The sequence below is a fragment of the Ochotona princeps genome, chromosome X, assembly GCF_030435755.1.
Source record: "Ochotona princeps isolate mOchPri1 chromosome X, mOchPri1.hap1, whole genome shotgun sequence".
Taxonomy (NCBI): domain Eukaryota; kingdom Metazoa; phylum Chordata; class Mammalia; order Lagomorpha; family Ochotonidae; genus Ochotona; species Ochotona princeps.
The window spans coordinates 8,672,133-8,692,266 of NC_080865.1; the positions used below are offsets into that span (position 1 = coordinate 8,672,133).

Consider the following 20,134-nt stretch of genomic DNA (forward strand, 5'->3'; position numbering starts at 1 on the left):
CACCACAACCAGCCTGTGGACCCACAGCCCAGTGCCACATGCAGAAACAGCATCAGTAAGTACCCTCAGAGCCTCAGGTTCCTGAAAGCCACTCAGACTCGGAACTGGTCAGGCATGGTCACCTGCAGTTCCAACGTACCTGCACATTTCCACACACAACCTACATATGGTGCATGAGTTTGCAAACACACACACGCAGACACAGCCACATGTACTGACTGCCAAGACATACCCATGTCTCAATGCCCACCACACTTCCCAGCCCTGAAACCCAATCTGTGCCTCAAGCCTAGACTGTACAAGAGCCCCTCATTTTATTTTGGGGATCCAAGGTCCCCCAACCCCCGACACCCTCCCCAATAAACTGTGGCCAAACTCCCCCGCACTGGACGGTCACCCCTGGAATAAGGGTTGTGTTCAAATGAGCTGGGGGGTTGGAGTCCAAGGCAGCAGCTGGAGGGACCACCTGCATAGCACACAGAGGACCGGGTAACAGGCCTGTGCTGGGCTGGCGCCTCCAGCCGCACCCCAAATCTCTGCCTCAGGCTGGGCTGGGCAGAACCCCTGGCCAGCAGCTCTTCAGACTTCCCGGATGCGGCCCAGGAGGTTGGCGTTCTCCTGGCGCAGGGCTCGGTAGTCCTCCTGGATCTTCTCCAGGTTGCTTAGGGTCTTCTTGCCCATCTCGGTCTCGATCTAAAGCAAGGTGAACACACCCTCTCAGCACACACCACCTTGCTCCATTAGGGCCTCTCTGGGCAGCCCCTTCTCCCATCCCCACCCCCATAAAAGCTCACTCAGTTCCAGCACTCCCAGGCCTTTGCACACACCCCATCTTTCACCTCAGGGCAGGATTCCCCACCAAGTCTTCAAGCTGGTGGGCCTCTGGTTAATGGTCTTGGGAGACAGGAGTGGGCCAGAAGCCTTCCAGAGTTCAGAGAGTAGGTCCCGGGTCTGGCCCAGCTCCGCACACAGGCAAAAAGGGTGGGGCCAGGCCCCCTGCCCTGGGCTGCCTCTGGCTCCATAACCCCAACCCCAGGCCTTACCTGCTCCTCCAGGTCGCGCACCTCCCGCATGATACTGCCTGTATCCTCAATAGTCTGGATAAGCTGGCTGCAGTTCTGGGGACAGCAGGAGTGCAAAGCTGGCACCCAAGTCGGCTCTGCCCCCAGCCAGGCCCCTTCCCCAGGCAAGCTACTCCCCTCACCTCGTGCAGGGCAGCTAGGTACTTGTAGGCCTTCCGAGCAGCATCATCCTTCTTGGCATCCTAACCAAAGGGGATCTCGAAGGTCTTGGTGGCCGCCTCGCGCTGATTCCCATTACCTCCTGCATGCCCCCACAAGGCCACCCTCTCCCCACTACTTGACTTGATTCTCCACAGAGCACAACAAGCCCCCACCCCACTCCAGCAGCAGTGTCCTCCAAGTAGCCAACCCCACACCACCAAACCCTTCCCAGCCAGCCAGAGCTGCCCCGCACCTTGAACACAAGTTCATCCGTCACTGCAAACGTCCGGTCCAACTTGCCAGAGAGGGAGTTGATTTCCTTCTGAAGCTCCTTCGTGTCAGATAAGATCTGGCCAATAGCACAGGGGCCATGAGCCCATGTGTGGGGTATGGGGGTATTGGGGCAGTGGCAGGGGGCGGATAGAGGGCAGGGGAATGGGGATGGCCAGCAAAGGGTACCCATGTATAATGTGACCACATCTGACCTTGGCCCATGTCACTGCATAAGGGGTGCCTGGGGCGGGCTCTGTGTGGCTTTTCTGTGTCAGGGTGTGGCCATGCTATGCCTATCCGCCTACACAGCTCACCCTCTACCACACTGGTGGCGTACCTTCGTGATTTCTTCCTTCTGCTTCCGGATATTGCCCACAATCTCCAGGATGCGCTGGGTGTAGGCCAGCCGGGACACATCTCTTGGCAACGTCTCCAGCTCTGACACCTAGGTGGGGCACAATAGGCATTCTCCCTGGGCCTGCAGCCCATGTCCCACCCGAGACCCCAGGGCTCCCCGCCCCCTGAACAGGCCTTACCAGCTGTTTGTAGACCTCCTCCTTCCTGCGGGCCTCCTCAGCAGCTGCCCTAACACTCTGGTGCAGCTCCTGGAGCTCCGCCAGCCGTCGAGAAGATTCCAGCTGCCAGGAGCCCAGGGACACAAGGGCAGTGAGCACAGTGCAGGGCTGGCCCCCCATGGACTGACCAACCTGCCTTAGCCAACAGCTCAGGAATTACACCCCACAACCACCACCTACCTCTCGGCAATCCTGGAGCTTTCGGAGGTGGCGGTATTCAGCAAGGAGTGGGACTCGGTGCTTTTCCCACTGACCCGCCAGGTGGATGACCCGCTGGGCACTACTCTCTACCACGAGCTGAATGGGAGAGGACATGTCAGAGGCGAGGCCTCCCAAAGCCACCCTCCCCACCCGGCACCAGCCCCAGCCCACCTGCAGCTTGGCAAGGTTGGCAGCCCCGTCGGGCAGCAGCTCCACCGCGCGGCTCTTCAGGCGCAGGGCCTGCTCTCGCTCCGCTGTGCTGAGCTCCCTCTGCCGGCACTCGCTCTCCACCTGGCATGCCGGCGACCCGCCCCCCACAGGTGATGACATGGCCTCTAGACCTCAAACCTCTGACACATCCAGCTGCACCTTGGGGGCTCCTCACAGCCACCTCCAAGGCCTGATTCCCGAAGCCCACAGGTGCCTTTAAGCCGTCCAGGTCTGCCAAGCAACCCCCACCACACCTCTCCCCATGCCCATTCTCCTGAACCCTCAAGAGCCTCACAGATCCCTCAGTGTCCCCCACAAACCCTTGCAGCATCTGCAGAACTCCCTCTGGGCCCTCTCAAGTCCCTTGAGCCCTTGGAAGAACTACCTGTGCCCTGAGGCAGCCCCTTACCTGCACAAGGCTCATTCCCAGCTTCTTCATGTCCGCTTCAACCTCTTCAATGTTGCGGTTCACTCCCTCCAGCTGCTGCCGAAGGGACTCTAACTCCTGTTCCTGAGCTGCCCGTGTGTCCTGCAGAGGGAGGAGGGCACAGGTCAGACAGTGTGTCAGGCCTGGCCTCGCTTGGCAGACAGGCAAGGGCCCAAGACATGCCCTAGTGCTCCGCTCACCTGCTCAGGTCGCCGCGAGGTGGCTGGTATATCTGCTGTCTGTGCTGCTTGGACCTGAGGCTCCTAGGAAGGGGGCGGGGGTGGCGACAATCAGGGAGAGCCCCAACACTGCTCTGCATTGTGCCCGGGCCCAAGGAACTGCTGCTAACTGCCACACAGTGCTCAGACCAGAACATCTACTCACAGGAAAGCCTCTGTGACCCTGCCAGATCTGGCACCCACCTGTCCCACCTCTCATGCTCCACAGGCCCATGAGAAGGATGGGGCCCCCCTAGGTGAACGTGTAAGGACAAGGGGTACGCCCAGAGGAAACTGCCCAGGGAGAATAGGGTTGGCACTAAGAGTGCCCCTACTCCCTCATATGCTCCCTCCCAGTCCCACTCTATGCACTCTCTCTCCACTGAAGGCCCCAGGAAGCTAGGGATCAACCCCTTTGGGCATCCACCTCACAGTGGGAAAGGGGGCCTGCCATGTAGGTAAAGTGCAGCATTCAGACCCCAAAACAAGGGCCAGGCCCTGTCAACTAGCCCACATCCACCAAGGCACACTTACCAGCTGGAAGGTGAACTTCTCGGAATGTGTAAAGCGAGAGCCCTTGGCAGCACCCGTCTTGGTCCCAGCACCCCAGGCGTGCAGCAACTCTCCCAGATCTCGGGCCTGTGTGGAGGTCCCAAGAGGACCCCAGCTTTGGCGCAGATACTCAGCTAGCTGCTTGTGTAGCCGCTGCTGCTGGGCCCGGGCATCTTCCTGGGAAGAAAAGACAAGGTAACAGGAGGCTGTGGAGACCTATCTGCATGCCCCTCAATCATCCACCCATGTACACCTTGCCCCAGACCCTGCCTCCTCTAAGAGGCCACCAACAAGGCACAATGGACAAGTCATACCCATCCTCCTACCCTCCCTGACCTAGGCCTCTGCCTCTAGGATCCCCACCACAGATGAGGGCTCCTCTGCTTTTCCACCGACTCACTCCCCCCTCACAAAGCAGGATATAGAGAGGAGGAGAAGTAAGCCCGAGACCCCCAAATCAGAGAGAGGCATGGGAAGGATGTGAGGGGAGAGGGCAAAGACAGAGAACCAAAGGTGCCCAACAAAGAAGGGGGGTAAAGACAAACTGAGAGACAAACACACAGTTTGAAGACAACAGCGGAAATCAGACTATGAACTCAGGGTTCAATGGTATTAAGAGACAGTGTGAAGTTCATTAGGTTGTGAAAACTCCCAGTGTTGTTTACAAAAATAAATAGATAAATAATAATGGGTTGGGGCTGGTGGTGTGGTGTAGTGGGTTTAAGCCCCTTGGGACACCAGGATCCCATATCAGAGTGCCAGTTCAAGTGCCAGCTGTTTTGCATTTGACCCACCCACCTGCTAATGTGGTACCTGGGAGGCAGCAGGTGATGGCTCATGTAGTTGGTTCCCTGCCACCTACATGGGAGATCCAGATGGAGTTGCCACCTCCTGGCTTCACCCTGACCCAGTACCAACTATTTCCTGATCTAGCTCCCTGCTTGTGGCCTGGGAAAGCAGCAGAGGATGCCCCAAAGCCTTGGGACCCTGCACCGTGTGGGAGACCTGGAGGAAGCTCCTGGTTCCCAACTTTGGATCGGCTCAGTTCCAATTTTTGTGGTCATTTGGGGTGTGAGCCAGCGAATAGAAGATCTTTTTGTCTTTCTGTCCTTCTCTCTCTGTAAATCTGTCCTCCCCCCCCCCAAAAAAATAATAATTTAGGCCCAGCGTGATGGCTCAGTTGGCTAATCCTCTCCTTGCAAGTGCCTGGATCCCATATGTTCACCATTTGTGTCCCTGCTACTCCACTTCCCATCCAGCTCTGTACTTATAGCCTAAGAAAGAAGCAATGAATGGCCCAAAGCCTTGGGATCTGTGATCCGTATGGGAAACCCGGAAGAAGTTCCTGGCTCCAGGATTCAGATCAATTCAGCTCCAGCCATTGCAAACATTTGGAGAGTGAACCAGTGCATGAAGGACCCTTCTTTGTGTCTCGCCTTCTCTCTAAATCTACCTTTCCAATAAAAATAAATAAATCATTTTTAAAATAAAAAATTATTTTAAAAAACAGCAAATAATATCTCTCAAATAAATGATTTTTTAAAACTTGGTGGAGCATAGAGGAAGAAAGATTGACAAAATGGTATGCAGAATTAATTAGAATACTCTACATTTATGTCTGGAAATTCCTACACATTTAAAAGAGAGAGACAAAAAGACAAAACAAATGGCAGCATGGAGGTAGAGGAGCAAAGAAAAGGACAACTACAGAGGTGGGCCATGGAAAAGCGAACAGAGAAAGAGCTTAACAGAGGGGTGGGGAACAGACAGGAGTAGACCAAGGGGGAAGGGGCAGATAAAGAAGTTGACAGGGGGAGGAGGGAGAGACACAAGGTAGACAGGAAAGAAGATGAATACAGGGGTAGGCAGGGGGCAGAGGGCAAAGGGAACAGAGATGGGTGGACAGAGAGGCAGAAGGGATGGGCAGACAAGAAGAAACACTACAACAGGCTATAAACCCCCAGACTGAAAGTGACAGTGCAGCAAAGACAGGAAGAGATGGTGTAGGAACGTGCAGACATGCATACTGTGACACCTGCAGCAAGAGGGAGTGTGAGGGAGCTGGAGGCAGGAGGGAGGCAGCAGCGACAGGGAGGAAGGCCAGGATTCCTGACTGCTCACTTTGTCCTCAGGACCCAGTCTGACCTTGGCCCTGAGAGGAGGGGCATGGCGCACCAGCCCCCCCCCCTTTTTTTTTAGAATAAGAATCTGAGGCCCTGAGGGCTACCAACTTGTCCTGGGTCCAGTCTTTCTCCCTGCAGTATCGTTTCGACTGCAGGTGAATGCAGATGGGAAGCCAGAGAGAAAGAGGGATGAGCTGGGGCACAAGTGGGGAGCAGAGAGCAACTAGAAGACAAAATGGGGAGCAGCAGCTGAGAGGAGGACCCTGGGTGGCATGGCACAGACCAAGCACCAGGCTATACCTGCTGTTGGAGGCGGGACGTGCGATGGCCCCAGTCCTCATCCCCTGGGCGGTCCCGGCCCACACGCTGGCACATTTGGATAGCATGATGTTCCAGGAGCGAGGCTGCCCTCACAGCAAGCTGGGGCACCTGCATGGGGGCTGGTGGCAGCAGAGAACTCGCCTGGAAGTCCCGTAGCTCTGGAGACAGGGACACAGTGAGCCAGACACCAAACCGACCAGAACCCCACAGTCAGCTCAGGCTCGCCTCCACAATGCTACCCGTCCCAGTCTTGGCCACAGCCACATCCTCACCACCTCTGGAGCTCATATCGGACATCACCAGCCTGCTGGCGTGGAGTGGCTTCTGGAGAGCTGAGCCCTAGAGGGAGAGCAGAGTCAGAGAGCATGACAGGAGACATGGGAGAGGTGACCCAGCAATGTGGGCAGCCCAATGGGAACAGGTAAAGCAAGGCAGGGATAAGCGAAGATGGGCAGGAGTGGGCAGGGTGGGAGGGAGGAGTCCCCACCTGCAGACGCTGCACCTTGGGAGTGCGAAGAAGGGGCGGGACCCAGGGCAGGGCCAGCTGACCCCGGATTTGGCTCCCAATGGCCCTGAGGAGAACAGCGGAGTCGCCTGTTGTGGGTGAGGAAGGAATGTTCACCAGGTGATAATGTGGGGCTCTAAAAGTATACACCCTGAGAAGCCAGCCTTGGCTCCTGGGCCCCAATCAGGGGATGAAGATCTACCCAGCTGTAGCCCTTTCACATTCACTCAATAGACACTGTGTACCTGCCAGGTACTCAGGCGCTGTACTAGATACTAAAATGCTCTGGGGAACAAAGTCCTAAGGATCCTGGCTCTCCTCAGGTGGGCAAGCTGCTAGACAGGGACCACCAACAGGATGGTGGCTTCCATCCAGCAGAGCACATCCAGGGGGTGAGAGGATGAGGCGGCCAGCTGGGAGCAGCCAGGGCCAGGCCTCCCAGAGGCAACAACTAAAGGGAAAGCTTCAGAGAGGTGAAAGGAGGATGCAGGAGGAAGCCTGGGGGGAGAGGACTCTGACACAAAGATCTGGAGGCTGGTGGGCGGGGCACCAGCAGGGCTCCAAAGGCTGGCGGGCAGGGCACCAGTATAGTTCCAGAGGCAATGCAGGGATGGTGGAAAGGGTGAAAAGGCAGGAAGGGACTTCAGGAGGGCCCTGCCAGCACCCACTCAGCTGATCTGTGATGCCCCCCCAGCCCTCAGCCACCTGCCCCAGATCCCCTTTGACCCCCAATGCTCCTTGGTCTCTCCAAGACACACTTACCCCAACCCACCCCTCGAGCTGCTTGCCTGCTGTATGTCTCTGTCCCTTCCCACCCCAGGAAGGCCCAAGTCTTCCTACATCCCCCTAGCACCCCCACAGCCTAGGTCCCCGGACCTGCAGGCTGGTCAGCATCTTCGGAGGCATCAGCAGGTAGGCGCTCGGCCAAGAAGAGCAGCAGGTCTCGGAGGTCAGGCTCGCTGGGGTACAGGAAGTTCTGGTAGCCAAGCTCCAAGGGATAGCCCAGGTCCTGGTGGTGAGCAGGTACAAATGAGGGTCCTGCTGCCCTGAGAGCCACGTACCCAGGCTCCAAGCCTCCCACTATCCCCACCTCAGGCATTGCCCTCCAAGCTTCCCTCTGGCGCCTCATGGCCTCCAGACCTCCAGCAGGCTGTCATAGATTGGTCAATGCTATCTATCGAGAGTAAGAAATAAGGTTGGGGCTCAGCAGCGTGGCCTAGTGGCTAAGGTCCTCGCCTTGATCCCATATGGCCACTGGTTCTGGTCCCGGCAGCTCCACTTCCTCTCTATCTCTCCTCCTCTCAGTATATCTGACTTTGTAATAAAAATAAAATAAATCTTAAAAAAAAAAAGAAAGAAAGAAGGTTAAAGCTCAGGCCTTTTGAACTGTGACTCAATCCAGAGGCAAAAACAAAAAGAGAGAGAAGCACATCTGCATGCCTGAAAAGAAATCAAAACTTCAAAAGAAAAACATAATTAGCAATGACAACCTGGGGATAAAGTTCACGTGATAGGCAGAGAAACAAATACCGTATCAGGACCAGCGCTATAGCATAGCAAGCTGAGCCTCAGCCTGTGGTGCTGGCACCTGTTACAGGTAGCAGTTTGAGTCCTTGCTGCTTCAGTTCCATTCCAGCTCTCTGCTTGTGGCCTGGGAAAGCAGTGGAGGATTGCTGAAACCCTTGGGACCATGAATCCACATGGGAGAATCAGAAAAGCTACTGATCCCCAGCTTCAGACCGGCCCAACTGTGGCCACTGTGGCCATTTGGGGAGTGAACCAGCAAATGGAAGATTCATTCTCTCTCTCTCAGACTTTCAAGTATAATTTTAAAAATTTAATTGAATAAAAAACTATTTCACAACACTGAAATTGGATCATAGGTTATTTTCTTTTTTTAAGATTTATTTATTGGGCCCAACACAGTGGCCTGGCAGCTAAAGTCCTCACCCTGAACGCGCCAGGATCCCATATGGTCGCTGGTTCTAATCCCAGCGGCCCCGCTTCTCACCCTGCTTGTGGCCTGGGAAAGCAGTCGAGGACGGCCCAAAGCCTTGGGACCCTGCACCCGTGTGGAAGACCTGGAGGAAGTTCCTGGCTCCTGGCTTCGGATCGGCACGCATCGGCCCGTTGCGGCTCACTTGGGGAGTGAATCATCGGATGGAAGATCTTCCTCTCTGTCTCTCCTCCTCTCTGTATATCTGCCTTTGCAATAAAAATACATAAATCTTTTTAAAAAAAAGAATGTATTTATTTACTTTATTGGAAAGGCAAATATACAGAGAGAGAGAGAGAGGAAGATCTTCCATCTGCTGATTCACTCCCCAAGAAGCTGCAACAGCCGGAACTGAGCCAATCTGAAGCCAGGAGCCTCTTCCACACCTGGGCGGGCCTGAAGCTGGGAACCAGGAGCTCTTCTGATTCTCCCGCACGGGTGCAGGGTCCCAAGACTTTGGGCCGTCCTCGACTGCTTTCCCAGGCCACAAGCAGGGAGCTGAATGGGAAGCAGGACCACTGGGATTATAATCGGCGCCCATATGGGATCCTGGCACATTCAAGATGAGGACCTTACCCACTAGGCTATCATGCCAGGCCCAAAATAAATAATTTCTTCTTTTTTTTTTTTAAGATTTATTCATTTTATTACAGCCAGATATACACAGAGGAGGAGAGACAGAGAGGAAGATCTTCCGTCCGATGATTCACTCCCCAAGTGAGCCGCAACGGGCCGATGCACGCCAATCCGGAGCCGGGAACCAGGAACCTCTTCCGGGTCTCCCACGCGGGTGCAGTGTCCCAATGCATTGGGCCTTCCTCGACTGCTTTCCCAGGCCACAAGCAGGGAGTTGGATGGGAAGTGGAGCTGCCGGGATTAGAACCGGCGCCCATATGGGATCCTGCGGCTTTCAAGACGAGGACTTTAGCCACTAGGCCACACCGCCAGGCCCAAATAAATAATTTCTTAAAAAAAAAAAAAGAATCAATCAATGTATCAAAAAAAAGAATCAATCAATGTATCACAGAATGCTCAACAAATAAACAGGCAAAAGAAATCAGCAACATAAGAGCTCAAAATGAAAGGACTCCTTGGGCTCATGTTGTGGTGCAGTGGCTTAAGCCACAGCTTATGATACTAGCATCCTGTACTGGAGTTCCAGTTCAAGTTGCAGCTGCTCTGCTTCAGCTTCAGCTCCCTGCTCATGAACGTCAAAGGCAATTGAACATGGTCTGAGTGCCTGGGCCCCCGTCAGCCATTTGGGAGACCCGAATGGAGTGCCTGGCCCTTGGCTTCAGCCTGGCGCAGCCCCAGCCATGACAGCCCTCTGGGGAATGATTCTGTGAAGGGAAGATCTCTGTCTCCCCATCTCTCCCTTTGTCTGTCACTCTACCTTTCAACCAAATAAATAAATCTTTAAGAAACGGGATTGGGGGAGGGTCAGGAAGGTTCCAGAGCGTTCTGGAGAGAAAGACAGCCTTTTTCTCCAGAATTGCTGTTTTTCCGAACTGTGAACTAAAAGCCAACCTCCTAGTTCAAGCCTGGGCTTTGCATCTCTACTAACTGTGTGCCCAGGGGGAAAGCATGAACCCCCTGCACCTCACTGCCTTCCCCTAAAGGAAGAAATAGCGACCATTTCCACCTCAGCAGGGGTGTGCTGGGTCACAGTACAGACCCATGGCATCACATAGGGTCACGGTAAAAAAAAAAAAAAAAAAAAAAAAGTGTGAAAACCACTGGCTTTCAAGCTACTTTCCTCTGGGTTTTTTCCAAAATCTGTGATCAAAGAGCTGTGACTGATACAGAAACGCATTCCAGGAGTGGGTGTGTGCAGCGATACACACCAAAGTATGGAGGTGGCTGGGGCTTGGTAACAGGTGACAGGAGCAGGGGGCGGGGCAAAGACACCAGAAAGCAGCTTTGGTGACCCAAGCTAAGGAACGGCACCCTTCCAGCTGCCACTGGCAACCCCAGGCTGCTGGAGCCAGACCACTGCCTGTACCTCGTGACCACTCTAACAGCCAGGATCTCTGCTCCCCAGGCCAAAGTCAGTGTGAGCCAAAATGCAATGGGAGACAGCACTGAGGGCAGCAGCCAGAGAACTGGGGGCGGGGTGAGGGGGCAGAGGGTGTGCCTGACTCCCTCCACCCCCCACCTCATACCTCCCATTGTACCCCCTCCCTGGACAACAGAAGACAGAACATCACCCCTATAAAGCGCCACACTTAGCAGGCCCAGCACAGTAGCAGCAGCTAGAGTACTTGCCTTGCATGAACCGGGATCCCATGAGTGCCGGTTCTAATCCCAGCAGCCCCGCTTCCCACCCAGCTCCCTGCTTTGTGGCCTGGGAAAGCAGTAGAGGACAGCCCAAAGCCTTGGGACCCTGCAGCTGCGTGGGATACCAGGAAGAAGCTCCTGGATCCTGGCTTCGGATCAGTTTGGCTCCAGTTGTTGCAGCCGCTTGGGGAATGAACCAGCAGATGGAAGATCTGTCTCTGTCTCTCCTCCTCTCTGTACATCTGACTTTCCAAAAAATTTTTTTAAAAATCTTTAAAATTTAAAAAAATAAAATAAAGTACCACACTTGGGGCAGGCAGTACAATGGAGTATGTTAAGCTACCACTTAGAATGCCCACAGCCCACACCAGAGCGCAGGTTCTGTTCCAGGTGTCTGCACTCAAAACTCCAGGCTTCCGCCAACACTTCCTAGGAGGCAGGGGCTGATGGCTCAGGTGCTTGGGTCTTAGGAACGTACACAGGAGACCTGGATGGACTGAGCTCCCGGCCCCTGGCTTGCACGGCCTGGCCCTAGATGCTGCAGGCATCTGGGAAGTGAACCACCGGACAGAAGATCTCTCCTCTCCAGTCACCCTCCACCTTTCAAGCACATGAAAAGCAAGAAATTTGCGGCCCGGCACGATAGCATAGTGGTTAAAGTCCTCGCCTTGCACACGCCGAGATCCCATATGGGCGCCGGTTCTAATCCCGGTGGCCCCGCTTCCGATCCGGCTCCCTACTTGTAGCCTGGGAAAGCAGTTGAGGATGGCCCAAAGCTTTGGGACCCTGCACCCATGTGGGAGACCCAGAAAAATTCCTAGCTCCTGGCTTCAGATCAGCGCATACCAGCCGTTGCTGTCACTTGGGGAGTGAACCATCAGACGGAAGATCTTCTCCTCCTCTCTGTATATATACCTTTCCAATAAAAATAAATAAATCTTAAAAAAAGGAAGAAATTTTAAACATAAACTTTGTGGGGAAAAAAGTGTCACCCTTGAGAATACAGCCCTGAGCCAGGAGATAGGCTGCAGTTGCTGAATGAGGCCACCAAGAGTCGCGCAGACAAGAACCTGAGTACATGGTGAACCTTGGAGCCAACGGCTGGGCAGATCTCGGGGCCTGTTGCTAGGAGACAGAAACTGCCCAGGCAAAGGCTAAAAGCTCAGGCCATGCTGTTTCCTTCGTCTAGATGGAAGATTTCATGACAGTCACTCAACCATCCCTCTACTACCACATGCTCTGTGGGTATATCACGTGCCATTCCCATTTGCTATGTAGCCATAACTGGTGGGAATGCCAAGTAGCCAAATTCGGTAATAACCATAATACATACACAAAACTTTTATATCCAGTTTTCCACATGGGAACTCATTTTTCACCCTCACAGCAACCCTGCGTGGCAAGTACAGTTCTTACAGCAGTGTGACACCTGCGCGAACAGGCCCAGAGGGGTTAACAGAATAGCCCAAGGTTATGGAGCTCATGAACTAAAGGAATGGCATCCCTGGAACAAACTAACCAGACACAGCTTTAGCCTGGGGAAAGGTGAGCATGTCATCAGAAAGGTGCTTTATGTGAGGCCAGCACTGTGGTACTGTAGGCTAATAATATTCCACCTTTGGCAACAGCATCACATATAGGTGCCAGTTGGAGTCCTAGCTGCTCAATTTCTGATGCAACTCCCTGCTGATGGCCAGGGAAAACAGCAAAAGATAGATGGCCCAAGGCCTTGAGCCTTGTACCCACGTTGGAGACCTGGAAAAAGCTCCTGGGTCAGGGCCAGTGCAGTGCAATAGGTTCAATCCTCTATTTGCAGCACTGGCTCCCATATGCATGCTGGTTCAAATCCCAGTTGCTCCATGTTAATGTGCTTATGAAAGCAGTGGAGGATGGCCCAAGTATTTGGGCCCCTGCACCCATGCGGAAGACCCAGATGAAGCTCCTGGCTCCTGGTTTCAGATAAGCTCAGCTGCGGCAATTATGGCCATTTGGGGAGTGAACCAGCAGATAGAAGATCTCTCTTATCTCTCTGCTTCTCTGTAAATCTGCCTTTCAAGCAAAAATAAATTTAAACCAGAAGAAAAAAAGGAGAGAGAGGGAGGGGGGGAGAGGGGGGGAGAAAGAAAGAAAGAAAGAAAGAAAGAAAGAAAGAAAGAAAGAAAGAAAGAAAGAAAGAAAGAAAGAATCTAGGGATTGAACCAAGGCATGGTTCAATCTCTCTATCTCTCTAACTATGTCTTTATCATAAAAATAAATAAATCTTAAAAAAAATGGGAGAATCAAGATGGTGGCATAGGGTAAGGACACGTTTAAAAGGACGGAGAAAATTTAATCAGGATGAAGCAGAGAGGACATATTTCAGGAAATAGGAAAGGACAGAACAATAGCAGAGGGGTACCTGGAGACTGACAGACACAGGAAAGCAGTGGACAACGGTGTGGTGTTGCAGTGACTGATACCCAGCAGCATTTAGCTAACAACGATCTGAACTCCACCAGCAGCCAGAACTCCACCAGCAACCAGGTGGGAAGGGACTTTCACTCCGAGCTTGGGAGGTGAACCCAGACAAAGAACTGTCCGTTCTGCTGGTCTGTTTGATTGGACCAGGAGCAGAGACATAGCAGCAGATCCCAGAAGGGCAGTGCGAGAACAGGGTGGATTTCACAGCCCAGTCAGCCCCCTAGAGCCAAACCAAATGCCATTTTGCATAAGGAGACAAAGGCAAGGGAAAGGACTGAGCATACGCAGAGCTGGGAGTGAACTCATTTCTGACTCAGTGAACTGCAGCAATGTGGCATTCTATAGGTTCCACCCAAGACAGGTCTGGGTAGCCCTCAGATCTGACATCCAGGAGATCAAGAACTGTAGCAGTGGTACGTCAGACACCATTTTGCACACTGTGGCAATAGTTTTAGGACTGCAGGGGACAACAGTGAACTACGCATGCGCTGAGCTCTCGAGAACTCAGAGTTCAGCGAATTATTGTTCCCACAGGAAAATAATACCGACTGTGTCATTGTATGGGTCAAAATAGGTCTGTGTGGTACCCAGACCTAACGTTCAACAGGTTCTGGCAAGATCAGTGCCACCAACAGCCTAATTATATAGGACACCTGGTGTCTCTTTAATCCTGGGACCTGCTCCAACCGGAAGTGGGAGAAAGGTTGCAGAGACAATGGTGCAGCCTCAGCACGGTATCACAGGAGGTGGAGAGTGGTGAGGCAGGAGCTGGGGCTGTGGATACCACAGCGGAAATCTGACATAAGAATCCAGACCTGGAACTCACTGGAGGTTGTGGCACAAGTGGCTGCAAGCAAAAAGTTGTGTACCAACTGCAATAAGTAAAATCGCACTGTTGACCTGTGGGTGACACAGCTTAGAAACCTGCCCCAAGGAAAAGACTCTGCTAACCAGAATGTAATGACCAAGAGCAAAAGAAGAGAGAAAGGTACAATGAATATTACTGAAAACTCCCCTGCAAAGAAGCAAAACCCTATGTCAACCTCAGAGTTAACTGAGGAAGACATCGAGAATATGGGAGACACAAAATCCATAAGATTCATTTTAAAGCTTCTGATCAACAATGAGAAGCACATGCAAGAGTTCAAAGAATTTAAAGAAGCAATAAAGCAAATCAAGGCTGATTTATCAGAAATTAAGAACACAGTAGAGCAAATTAAAAGTATAGTGGAGAGTCTCCAAAATAGAATGAAGCAAGCAGAAGAATGAATCTCAGAATTAGCAGATATTTCCTGTCATCAGGGGGAAGCAAACAAAAAGCTGGAAGCAGAGCTGGATCAGGCCAAAAAAAATATTCAAGAATTGAAAGACATTATTAAGAGGCCAAATAAAAGAGTTATGGGAGTCCCAGAAGGTGCAGAAAGAGAAGCTGAGTTTGCAAATGTATTTAATGAAATAATAAGGAAAATTTCCTTATCTGGAGAAAGAACTGGGAAACAAGATCCCAGAGGGGCACAGAACTCCCAACAGGCTTGAACAAAAGCGATCTTCACCAAGACACATGATCATCAAGCTCTCTTCAATTGAACATAAGGAAAAGATCCTTAAATGTGTATGTGAAAAAAATCAATTGACATATAAAGGAAAGCCAATTAAACTCACAGGAGATCTCTCACAGGAAACTCTACAGGCAAGAAGAGAATGGAGGGACATATTCCAGATTCTAAAAGAAAAAAATTGTCAGCCTAGGATAACATATCCAGCAAAGCTTTCCTTTGTCTTCAAATATTAAATAAAATTCTTCCACAGTAAAGAAAAGTTAAAAGAATTTGCCTCTTTCAAAACTGCCCTACAAATGATACTTCAAGATGTTCTCTTGACAGAGAAGAGGAATAGCACCTACCAAAACCAAAGGCAAACGGGAAGAACATCCCAGTAAAATGACAACAGGAGACTAAACCAATGAACAACCCATTCCTAAAATGACAAGACCAAAGTACCATCCATACATATTAAACTCTGAATGTAAATGGCTTAAACTCAATCAAACGTCATAGATTAGTAGACTGGATTAAAAAAAAAAAAACCTATAAGTTTGCTTGGCAGAGTGGCCTAGTGGCTAGGGTCCTTGTCTTGATCCCATATGGCTGCTGGTTCTAATCCCGGCAGCTCCACTTCCTCTCTATCTCTCCTCCTCTCAGTATATCTGACTTTGTAATGAAAATAAAATAAACCTTTAAAAAAGAAAAAACCCATAAGTTTACTGTCTGGAGGAGACACACTTCAACAAAGATCAGTGGAAACTATACCGCATGGGTTTTGTTGTTTTCTGTTCGTTTCATCTCTTCAAAACATTTTCTTCTGATTAAATCATTCAATGACTCATAGATCATGCAGTGGCATCATTTTCTTCAAGAAGGTTCTTGATTTTCATTTCTTTAGCTACACGTTAGTCATTTAGTAGCATGTTATTTAACTCCATAGTGTTGTTAATTTCTTTTTTCTCCCTGATGTTGATTTTGTTTTGTGACTTTTCATTTAAGGGGATGTACAGTAGCTGTGTAATGGAGACTGTCATATCTAGTGACATGTCATTTAACTTCATGGCATTGTAAATTTCTATTTTTCTTTCTATTATTGATTTTGTATTATGACTTTTCATTTAAGGAGATGTACAGTAGCTGTGAAATGGAGACTAACATCCAGATGTGAAGATACAATATAGTATACATTTCTACTTCCAGACAAAGATGGACTTACAATGAAACTGTTCACTATATCTTGACAATAGGATGCTGGACTCCCTGCCATTGTCCATGCCCGCAATGATGGACATATGACTGTGTATGAAGAACTATACTTTAGTAATGACATAGAGGAACTAGGTGGGGGGGATGAAATTGGAGAGGGGATAAGGGAATATGGAACTGTATCATCAAATGATAATAATAACAATAAAATATTGAAAAAAACTTCCTGGGCCCAGTGCAGTGGCCTAGCAGCTAAAGTCCTCGCCTTGAACGTACCAGGATCCCATATGGGCACCGGTTCTTATCCCGGCAGCTCCACTTCCCATCCAGCTCCCTGCTTGTGGCCTTGGGAAGCAGTAGAGGACAGCCCAATGCTTTGGGACCCTGCACCCATGTGGGAGACCCGGAAGAGGTTCCTGGCTCCCGGCTTTGGATCTGCACAGAACTGGCTGTTGTGCTCACTTGGGAAGTGAATCATCAGACGGAAGATCTTCCTCTCTGTCTCTCCTCCTCTCTGTACATCTGCCTTTCCAATAAAAATAAATAAATCTTTAAAAAAAACTTTCTAAAACAAACAAAAAAAAAATGAAGGGTGCCTTACATGACCCACCACGTATCATTCTTGAAGAGTTCTCTGGAGAGGCATGATGTGCATAGGTTACCACAGGGGTGACTTGGCAACAACACTTAGCTACCCTGCATACTCACTTTTGGGTAATCATCTCTCTGCCAATTCTATGGGATCCTAAAGGAACCGACAACCATGGCATCCTGTGAGAAGAGTATTTGGACCAGGCTAAGCCCATTAAAGCCCAGCAAATGATTAGTTGCAGAGTGAGCATATAACCTGGGCAGGCCTTTCTTGATAAATGGATAGTAGACAAGAGGTGGGAAAGATCTAATTGCTAAAATTCAAATGTTGAAGTCAGGGGTGAATATGGGGGTTAAAGGCCAGGTTAAGCTTCCCCTTGGAAGCCCACTTCACATACAGGAATTCTGGCTTCAATCCCACTTGCACCACGTCCTCTCCAGCTCTCTTCCAATGCACTTGGGAAGGCAGCAGAAGGTGGTCCAAGTGTCAACCCTATGGGAGACCCCAGCTACAGTTCCAGGCTCCTGGTTTCAGTTTGGCCCAGTCAATGCCCATTACAGCCATTTGGGTGAACCAACAGATGACAGATTTCGCTCCCTCTGTAACTCTGTCTTTCAAGCAAATATTAAAAACAAAACAAAACAAACACAAAACCACTAAGCGGGCCTGGCACAGTGGACTAGCGGTTAAAGTCCTCACCTTGCATGTGCTGGGATCCCATATAGGTGCTGGTTCTAATCCCGGCAGCCATGCTTCCCATCCAGCTCCCTGTTTGTGACCTAGGAAAGCAGTCAAGGACAGCCCAAGACCTTGGGACCCTGCACCTGTGTGGGAGACCCAAAAGAGGCTCCTGACTTCATTTTGGATCAGTGCAGCTGCAGCCATTGCGGCCACTTGGGGAGTGAATCAGCAGATGGGAGATCTTCCTCTCTGTATATCTGACTTTACAATTGAAAAAAAAAAAAAACCACTAAGTCCAGAAAGACAGCTCTAGGGTCAGAATTATTCAGGCAATTTGACCCTATAGCCAGCAACCTAACCCCCTAGTGAAGGCTAAGCCACAGGGGGAGGGGACAGAGGAAAGGCTCAAAAAAAAAAAAAAAAAAGGTTTGAAAGGAACTTGGTTACTTTGTAAAGGAGGAAGGAAGAAGATGTGTGCGCTGGGAGCAGGGCACTCACCATACAGGCCTGAGCCAGGCTCATGGCCAGCCTGAACCGGGCTGACATAGCAGGAGGCAGCAGCGGGCTGAGGCCGGAGCCCACGTCAGGGTTGATCACACGCAAGCAGCGAACTACAGCCTCAACCACCAGCTCAGTGGTGAAGGCTCGCAGCGTCTGCACCTCCGGAGGAACTGCCCTGAAGAAGGAAAGGGACGGCTCAGAAGTGGAAGAAGAGTAGGCAGGATGCAGGGAAGCCCTCCGGAAGCCCTAGAACCAACCTGGAGAGGATGACCAAGGTCAAAGCCATCCTGGGGCCTGGGTTTTGGTGGCTGTGCCTTCCATTTGATACAAAAAAGCAGGAGAAGCCTCTGTTCCCAAAAGCTTGGTGTAGAATGGTGGATGGAAAGGACCTAGGTTCCAGAACTCTCACATTGTCCTTCTGCTTAAAAACCTTATGTTTAAGGGGTTTTGGGAGAATGAAGGGACGCAGGCAGCATAGTCTCCATGTTTCCAGGTCCAAGGATACCACATTCTATGCATAATATGAGGGACCGCTAGATATTATTCTGTTAGGATTTTGTGGGGAGACTATATATTGGGATGCTGGGGTTTCCCACCATTCTGTCAGGGTCCTTGGAAGTCAAGAGCCCTGGATTATCAAGACCATGCAGTTTCAACACATACAAAAGTCGGGCTCCCTCGATGTTGGCATCCTGGGTTTTAGAGCTTTTGAATGAAGGAATCCTTGTGTGTCTCGGTGAACAAGTACTGATATCACCATTTTCTCTGGTCTTGGGGTTTGGGAAGCCAAAGGTTTTTAGAGAACTTAAGTCTGAAGGCTCTTAAATATCCCATCAGGAAGTTTGTGGGGTCCTCCGCCACCCGCCCCCAAAGAACTAAGATCCCAACGCCTTACGATCTTCAGGTAACAGAGTCCAAAGGTTATCCACAGATTTCAGAGCCCCGGTTGTTAATATTCTCAAGTATGTGTGGGTCCTGGAGTTTGGAATTACTAAATGTCGGGGTCAAAGGGTGTAAAAGGTCCCTAATGTAACAGTATGTAGAGAACCCTTCGGATTTTGGAAGTTGACGCCCTGGGTGTCAAGGTCCCGAGTTTTAAGGTTCCCGGGTAACGGGGTCCTGGGTTTCAGAGACCCGGATGTGGCCTTTTGCGGGTGAGTGGAGGCTGTGTACTTACGTGCCGGCCTGACGCAGCGAATGGATGAGGATTCGGTCCGCCTCCTCCATGGTGCAGCCGTGTCGGAGTCGGAGGCTGGGTCCAGAGCCGGATCCAAAGGAGTGGGGTGCAACTGCCGAAACCTCGCTCGGCGATCTCGGTCCACCGAGTGTCACGGGCCGCGCGGGGAGAGCTGGGAAGTGTAGTTCCGTTGGCGGGCGTGCGCGACGCAGGCGGGAATACCTGGAGGCGCGCGTGATCTCATAGGCTTGAACGCGCGATGGCTGCTGGGAGTTGTAGGTCTTCCACTCTCAGCCCTCAGATTCTTTTAGTGGGAAAAAAAAAAAAACACTGATGGGGAAAGAAAAAAGAGATTTTTTTTTTTACTCATTCATTTAAGGCGGCATTCATCTTCTACACTGTAAAGTTGTGTAAGTTAAGGGAAAAGCTTTAATACCAAGCGTCTGCTTCCCTATGCCTGACTTTGCTCATCACCAAAAAATGGGACTATAGAACATGCTTCCTAGGATTAAAACAAGATTAATTTATGTAAGGCACGTGTACCTTAGGTCTGACACATAATGCAATGGGAAAACAGTGTTACTTATGGTTATTAGTATTCATGCATCCAATCCATGTTTTATTCTTAGTATGTTGTATATGTTTGTGTAGTCCACAGGATAATTACCTAGTAAATATTTATATAAAGTACTGCCAGTGTTTGTTATAAATCACGTGTACATATGTATATGTGTGTTAAGTGTCTGAGCTCCGTTTTCTTCTCAATTACTGTGGCTGTGCAAGAAGCCTTGATATATAATACAAGTCTTCCTTCCCATCATGTTCTTTTTTGCTCCTTTTTTCAAGATTTATTTATTTTTATTGCAAAGGCAGATATACAGAGGGTGAGAGACAGTGAGAAAGATCTTCCGTCCAATGACTGCAATGGCTGGAGCTGCTCCAATCCGAAGCCAGGAGCCAGGAGCTTCCTGCAGGTCTCCCACACGGGTGCAGGGTCCCAAAGCTTTGGGCCATCCTCCACTGCTTTCCCAGGCCACAAGCAGGGAGTTGGATGGGAAGCCGGGCCACCAGG

The 20,134-nt window shown here is 50.8% G+C and overlaps 1 protein-coding gene across 1 annotated transcript; it reads right to left on the bottom strand.

Moving 5' to 3' along the window:
- Positions 1-292: 292 nt before the first annotated feature.
- CCDC22 (coiled-coil domain containing 22) lies at positions 293-19,237 on the bottom strand. The gene is made up of 17 exons (XM_004587998.3): positions 19,063-19,237; positions 17,883-18,060; positions 7,505-7,637; positions 6,611-6,717; positions 6,396-6,462; positions 6,103-6,281; positions 3,662-3,856; positions 3,110-3,172; positions 2,892-3,011; positions 2,444-2,563; positions 2,252-2,368; positions 2,033-2,134; positions 1,834-1,941; positions 1,477-1,572; positions 1,205-1,264; positions 1,044-1,118; positions 293-693 (listed from the first exon to the last, which is right to left on the bottom strand). The coding sequence occupies exons 1-17, from the start codon at positions 19,110-19,112 to the stop codon at positions 580-582; spliced, it is 1,884 nt and encodes a 627-aa protein (XP_004588055.2). The 5' UTR covers positions 19,113-19,237; the 3' UTR covers positions 293-579.
- Positions 19,238-20,134: the final 897 nt, after the last annotated feature.